Source organism: Nicotiana sylvestris, chromosome 12 (assembly GCF_000393655.2).
Source record: "Nicotiana sylvestris chromosome 12, ASM39365v2, whole genome shotgun sequence".
Taxonomy (NCBI): Eukaryota; Viridiplantae; Streptophyta; class Magnoliopsida; order Solanales; family Solanaceae; genus Nicotiana; species Nicotiana sylvestris.
In genome coordinates this window covers 159,392,961-159,400,193 of record NC_091068.1, presented here as the reverse complement: position 1 = coordinate 159,400,193, position 7,233 = coordinate 159,392,961, and the positions used below count along the sequence as shown (strand labels likewise).

The following is a 7,233-nucleotide window of genomic DNA, read 5'->3' as shown; positions in this document are numbered from 1 at the left end:
CCGGTCGGCCAAGAGTAATTATATCCGCTAGTTAATTATATAAAAAATGTATACGGATTATGTATAAAATATGTATGTTATATATTCTATATAAAAAATATTTATTTTGCCGGTTATTATTGATGCGCTCAAGATTGACGGAATAAAATTTCATTGGGCCAATGCACAAATTAAGCTTGGATTGTAATTGAGGATTTAATGATAGGGCTTAAGTTATAGGATTTAACTTATATATATATATATATATATATATATATATAAACACGCACACACACACACTAATAGTGTAAAGTATTTTATATTGTTAGTGTAATTTAACATGTTATATCAAGTTAGTTATCATTTTTACTAAGTTAGAAATTAATAGATATTATATATATTTATCTGTAATTACTTTTAAGTCATGACATGATCTTGTAAATATATAACTTTTCTCTAAATTAATGAATTGGAGGTGCAAGTTAGGTTAGAACTAAGTGTAAAATTATTAATATGGATTGCAATTATTTTAAACAGAAGTTTCTTAAAAAGTTAACAGAATTACATTGTATTGACTAGAACGAATTATAGAAACATAAGATTTCTGAAAGTGATAGTTAATTTAAGCTTAATTCACTGAGGTAAAAAAAATAATTCCAATTCAAAAATTAACGGTCCTTTTTAGAAGTTATATACCAGCTATAAGAAAGTCGGATCGTCAGAATTTTAGTTTTATCTAGTTGTGCAATCAATGTAATTTACTTGATTCCAACAAGCTATTTATCCTTTTTCCTAAATTACGAAGACATGCTTAGTAGGCGTTGGACATAAGAATCGTAAAATTTCAAAGAAAAAGTGAAAATAGTATTCGAAAATTAGAGGTTGTATTTGGAAACGAATATAATTTTGGGTTGTTTTTGAAGTTTTGTGAGTAATCTGAGTAAAAAATTTGAAAAACAGCTTTTTGGAGTTCTAAATTTTCGAAAAAATTCAAAATGCATCTTCAAGTGAAAATTAAAAAATTTATGACCAAACACTAATTTCTAAAAAAATTCAAAAATTTCTTATGTCCAAACAGGCTCTTTAACATAGTCACTTACTCCAACTTGCTATTGCTTTTTATTAAGTGATCTAATTCAGTAAACATCTGCTACGCTTAACGTAGGATAGAAACAGTAATTACATGCTATAAGCAGGGGCAGAACTGTCAATTCAAGGGAGGAATCTCATAACCGACTTTTCCCGCCCTGAGAAATTGCAGTTATATATACACACACCTGCCGAGACCCCCTTCACGCATATACCACTCACTCTTCTCGATTCATCTTTTTCACATACACACACTCTCAAGCAACAACAATGGCGATCCCTCAAAATCTCCTTCTGATTCTCATTTCTCTGTTGATCTCCGCCGCATCCGCCACTTTCCCCGACTCACTTCCGCCGCTAACTCCATCTCCGATGATTTCTCCTCACGACCACACTTCTCTCTTCGCCACCGTTCTCTCTTCTCTCGGATTTCAGCAGCTCTCCACTGCAGCAACCGCCGCCAATCTCACCACCACCACCACTCCAATCACCGTCTTTGCTCCCGCCGACTCTTCTCTCATCACTTGTCCTACTTGTTCCCTCCCTCTTCTCCTTCAGGAACACTCTGTTCCTGGCCTTTATCCACTTCACTTCCTTCGCACTTTAGCCTTCGGTACTAAACTCGAAACCCTAGCTCCGAATCGCTGTCTTACTGTCACTTTCTCCACTACTACTCGTGACGCGAAGATTTTCATCAACGGCGTTGAAGTCACTCAGCCGGATCTGTTCAATAATGGCTTGATCCTTGTGCATGGATTACGTGGCTTCGTATCACACCTCTCTCCGCTTTCCTGTAATGTGGAGAGAATGAGTTCTCTGTCATTTGATTCGTTTCCTATTCCTAATTCGGTGTCTACAGTGTCCTCTGCATCGCCTTTCTCTATCATGCGCTTCATGCTAAAGGACGCCATTATCAGGTTGCGTAACAGTGGTTACAGTATTGTAGCACTGGCGCTGAGAGTGAAGTACGCTGAGCTTTCCGAGCTTAAGGCGATGACGGTGTTTGCGTTAGATGACGTTTCGATTTTTGCTAGTGGAGGACATGCGTATCTCTCGAATTTTAGGTTTCACGTTGTGCCGAATAGGAGGATTATGGCTGGGGAAATGGTGAGTTTGCCGGCGGGGACAGTGTTGCCGACGATGGACGGCGAGGAGAAATTGGTGGTAACTACTGCTGGCGGAGGAGGCGTGTTAGCTCCGATGAAGGTTAATTACGTGAGAATTATTAGTTTTGATCTGCTGCATAACAGTAGGATTGTGGTTCATGGAGTGTCGGTTCCATTTCCTCACATGCATCATCTCACGGCTGATCAGAAAAGCTTTGCTCAGTTGGAACAGTCACGCGCTCACTGTGATGTTTCTGGAAACGGTGGAGTGTGTGACGTCAGTCATGATGATTTTGCGCCAGCTGGCATACGATCAGTGATGGTGAATAATATGGAAGAGCATGAAGGTCTCTGAAACTTAAATACTGTTTGTTTGACTCATATCAAAACTATAGAGTAAATAATTGAATTTCACTTGATCATTCTTCTGCTATAGTGCAAGTTACATGAGTATTATTGCTTTTTTGTAAAATGAGGTTACAATTTCTAATATGAAGAGCACTTGTAGTATGTTTGGCCACTGATTTGTTATTTCCTGTATTTTTCTTGCCATTTTTTTCTGTTTTGGGTCCAAATTTAGAACCAGCTAGCATACGACATTTTGCCCATATATAATAAAGCTAGAGATTGATTAAATGGGATGCTCATTGTTTCAATGGTGTTGAAGAGCCAGAAAATGTAAACACAGCAATGATCGATAAAAATGGAGAAGACGTAGAATCCTTCGTATTTTTGGTAAACAAGATTATTATTTGGGTAGAATAAATGTAAAGTCCAAGTTATCTTCTAAGCTAATTTTCTTATTTATAATTTAAATGTTAATAAAAATAAAAACATTTTAGAACTTACTTGTAGTAGGCTTTAAAATTACCTACCAGTGTAAAAACGAGTTTATGCCATCGGTGGATACTAGTTATTATACTCTTTATAGTAATGAACAAAAGCTAGGTGTATTGGGTAATGATTGAGTTTGTACTTATCCTCATTTGTTTGCCATTAATAAGGGTGTATTGTGAGCCGGGCCCAGCCCGGGACCGCTAGCAAACGGGCCAAATGAGCTGGTTCAAATGGGCCGGTCCCTAACGGTCCTAAAAGCTCACTGTGGGTCGGTCCTCCCCAAATAGACCGCGAGCCTGGGACCGTTTAACCCGGGACCGGCAGGTGGGCATGAGCCGGTTCAACCAGGCCAAACGGCTATTTTTCAAAAAAAAAATTAAAAAAAGGTCAACGGTTAGAAGTTTAAAAACTAGCCGTTGGCCTGCAATTTTAGCCGTTTGACTTTTTCAAAAAATAGCCATTTGGCCCCCAAACTTTTTATAATTACACTTTTTCCCTATTCTCAACTATAAATACCCCTCATCTTTCATTTTTACTCACAAATTCATCAATCTCTCTCTAATTTTCTTCTATAATTGCTTACTTTATTATTGCAATTTTGTGAAAACTTGTGAAGTTGGTGAATTGAAGTATTCAAGTCTTCATGGATATACAATTTTCAAGAAGTTGTTCGCCAATTCGGTAAACTCGTTCCAACTTTTAAGTTTTAATATTATAATTTTGTTTGTTTTAGTTTGTATAATTATAATTAATATAGCCTTTTTCTTTGAAAAAAATATTTGGTGGGAAGGGAAAATCTAAAATTGTTGAATCTAGTCGCCAAGCTACTACTCCTCCCCCAGCTCCCCGACCCAGACATGTTACCCGTCCTCCTCCACCTGTTATTCTTGATAGTGATAACCCTTATTTTCAATTTTCTGATAGTCAATTTTGCCATGATGTTGCACCAGGTCAACAATTAAATGACAGAGTTATGAATGCTCTTTATCCTAATCAAACTATCTTTGAAAATAATGAGGAAAATGATGATTTAGATGAAACGCAACCGGATTTAGATAATACACCTACTAGTCTTGTTAATAACCCAACTGATAATAATTCAAATGATGTCCCGCCTGACCCTCCTGTAGTAATCCCTACTTTTAATAGACAACCTTCTAAACTGGCCGAAACATCTCTTGTTTGGCACTTTTTTTACTCAACTAAGAGAACAAAATAAAGCTAAGTGTAAAACTTGTGGGTTTTTGATGGCTCATAAATATACTGGAGACCTTAGCGGTACGGGTACTTTGACTAGACACATAAAGAAACACCCTAGAGATAAAGCTAGATATTTACAAATGAAAGCTGCTCAAGAGGGGAGAAGTGTAGATACGGAGGTTAACCCTAGTACAGGGTCAAATCTAGTTCAACCGGGAACTAACACTGTTACCGGTGACATTTTATATTATGATCCAAATAAAGATCGTGAAGAATTGGCAAAAATGGTTACTGTTATGTGCTTACCCTATAGTTTTCCTTCTAACCCTCACTTTGTGCATTATATTAGAAGAGTTTTTAATCCTACTTATAAAGGATGGCCTCACGCAACCGTAACGAGCGATGTTTATAAATATAAACATGAATATGAACAATATATCTAACTGTTACAAGTCATTGGATTGATGAGGACTGGATAATGTAAAAGCGCATTATTGCTTATAGAATAATTAATTCACGCCATACAGGTAAGTTTATTGCTAACACAGTTGCAGATATTTGTAAATATTTTTGCATTAGAGGAAAAATAATGTCAGTTTCAATGGATAATGCTTCTAGTAACACTAATGCTATAGGCTTGCTTACAACTACACTAAATCCTGCATTTAGTAATATTTTCATGTTAGATGTATTTGTCATATTTACCATTTAATCGTCGGCGATGGTATAAAAATTTTAATTATGGAAATTGAAAAGATTAAAATGGCTCTTAATTGGCTTTTTTATTCAAACCGTAGAAGTAGACTTAGAGAATATTTTAAAAAATGTGATGAATTTGGCCTTAGAGAAAGAAAGGTTCCTAAACCTTGTCCGACTAGATGGAATTACATGTACGAAAGTTTAGTTGTTGCATATGAATATAGAAACCCAATAAACGCAACGTTTAATGCTCGTGTTGGTGGTGATGATGATGATGATGATGATGATGAGCACCTTACAAATCAGGATTGGACTAATGTTAAAATGCTTGTAGACTTTTTAGAACAAATTCATGTTGCTACAAATGAATTATCTCGGCAATATTATCCTACTATTTCTAACTGTTTAGTTTATATTGCAGCACTTGCAGATTTATTTACTTAATTTTCAGAGGGTGGGGTAATTTATCAACTTGCTATTAATTCTATTAAAGATAAGTTTAAATTTTTTTTTTCCCTATCCCCCTAGTTTTGGTGTTGCTGCCATGTTAAATCCTACCATGAAATGAGGAGGTCCTCACTTTTGATACACAAAAATTTATAAGGCTTTATCACTTTCAGATGAGGAATTTGCTACACTTGGAGATGCAAAAGCCTCAATTAAAATAAATGCTCAAACAATTTATAATGCTTATCAACTTGCCTTAGATCATGCTAGACCAAATGTTCCAACTCCTACTTCGTCTAGTTCGCAATCATCTAAAAAAACTGCGGGCCTAAAAGCACATAGTTCTTGGGCGGAGTTCAGGGGTTCTCAAGGTGATAATATTGGTGATAGTTCACAACTAAATGAGCTTCAAGTTTATTTGTTGCAGAGACTTGAATCAGAGAATCCCGGCGGCTCCTTTGATGTCTTGGAATGGTGGAAGGACAAACAAAAACACTATCCGGTTCTTTCAAGGATGACTCGAGATATTTTAAGTGTTCAAGCTTCAACAGTGGCATCGGAGAGCGCTTTTAGTCAAGCGAGACTTCAAATCGGTGATCATAGAGCGTCTACGAGGGAGAGCTTGGAAAAATCAGTACTCTTCAGAGATTGGATCCGTTCGGAAAGAAGAAATTTTGGACTTGCAGAATCACAATCGGAGATAGACGAAGCTTATGAAGAAATGCTAGCGGAACTTGCGCAGGATGCTGCTTTGCCTGAAAGCGGTGATGAACAAGCTTCTTTTCCGCCACCACCAACGAAAATTCCTCCGGACCTTGAAGGATTTATGAAATTTGTTAAAGATAATACATAGACTAATATGTAACTTGTATTTTGGAAGATCTTCCTTAGCTTTTAATCCTTTTACTGGTGGTATTAGTACCTTGTTGTGCTCATTCTATTGGGGGGAGGAGACTAAGAAAGATATTGCCATTTTGTTAATGTCGTAATAATAAAAATTATAAGACATTCCCTTGAATATTTCTTTTCAATTTATTTTGTGTTTAAATTATATATATATATAGGCGGATCCAGGATTCCAAGGAGATGGGTGCACAACTACAAAGAAATGAATCTAGAATTTATATTTGACGGGTTTAACCTGTAAGTTTTTACCATGAATTCATTACCATTTAGAAATTATAGATTAAAATTAATTTTTTCTTCTTCTAATTTTAGTGAATTGTAACATATATCTATATTCCGTATCAAAAATATTGGGATCATTGTACCATGCTACATCATCCACTGCTATTAATTTTAATTATATAAATTTTTGTGATGACAAAAAGAAAATAAAGGATTTCAATGTGTTAGATTTGGAAATTTTGAATGAATAAATCAAACAAAAAAAGGAGAAGAAAAAACTTAATTAAAACACAAGAAGGGACACTAGATATGCCAACAAACTGAGAATTGAACATCTAACATAAGAAGGTGCACTGAATATTTATTGCACTATAGAACTCTTTGAGCTTGAGTGCACACATATATATATATTTAAGCATATTTAAAAAAAAATATATAAAATAAATATATATGGTATAGAGGGAGGAGCATGGGTGCATGTGCACATGGGGCATGGGACACATGCACCCATGCTCCTCCCTCTATACCATATAGCCCGGAACATTTAGGCTCGTTTAGGCCCATGGGCCCAGCTCATTTAGTCCGGGGCCATGTGGGCTTAGGCCCATAGTGGGCCGGTTCCACCCGTCAGGCCCGTTTGGCCTGGGACCGCCAAAGACCGACCCGCCAAAATCCGGTACCGTTAGGCCCGACCCGTTTAGCCCATTTAGGCTCGGGCCCAACCCAGAATACAGCCTTAGCACTTAAT

The 7,233-nt window shown here is 36.5% G+C and overlaps 1 protein-coding gene across 1 annotated transcript; it reads left to right on the top strand.

Moving 5' to 3' along the window:
• Window positions 1–1,338: 1,338 nt before the first annotated feature.
• On the top strand, window positions 1,339–6,210 carry LOC104213070 (fasciclin-like arabinogalactan protein 21). Its single transcript, XM_009762483.2, has 3 exons — window positions 1,339–2,521; window positions 5,531–5,859; window positions 6,100–6,210. Exons 1-3 carry the CDS (start codon window positions 1,339–1,341, stop codon window positions 6,208–6,210), a joined length of 1,623 nt encoding a protein of 540 aa, XP_009760785.2.
• Window positions 6,211–7,233: the final 1,023 nt, after the last annotated feature.

What these genes read in the sequence shown, in the direction of transcription:
- LOC104213070 (XM_009762483.2), top strand. Translation starts at nt 1,339, where the DNA reads ATGGCGATCCCTCAAAATCTCCTTCTGATTCTCATTTCTCTGTTGATC. An exon ending in TAATATGGAAGAGCATGAAG is followed by an intron (nt 2,522 to 5,530) that starts GTCTCTGAAACT and finishes TATCACTTTCAG; the next exon opens with ATGAGGAATTTGCTACACTT. An exon ending in ACAAACAAAAACACTATCCG is followed by an intron (nt 5,860 to 6,099) that starts GTTCTTTCAAGG and finishes GAACTTGCGCAG; the next exon opens with GATGCTGCTTTGCCTGAAAG.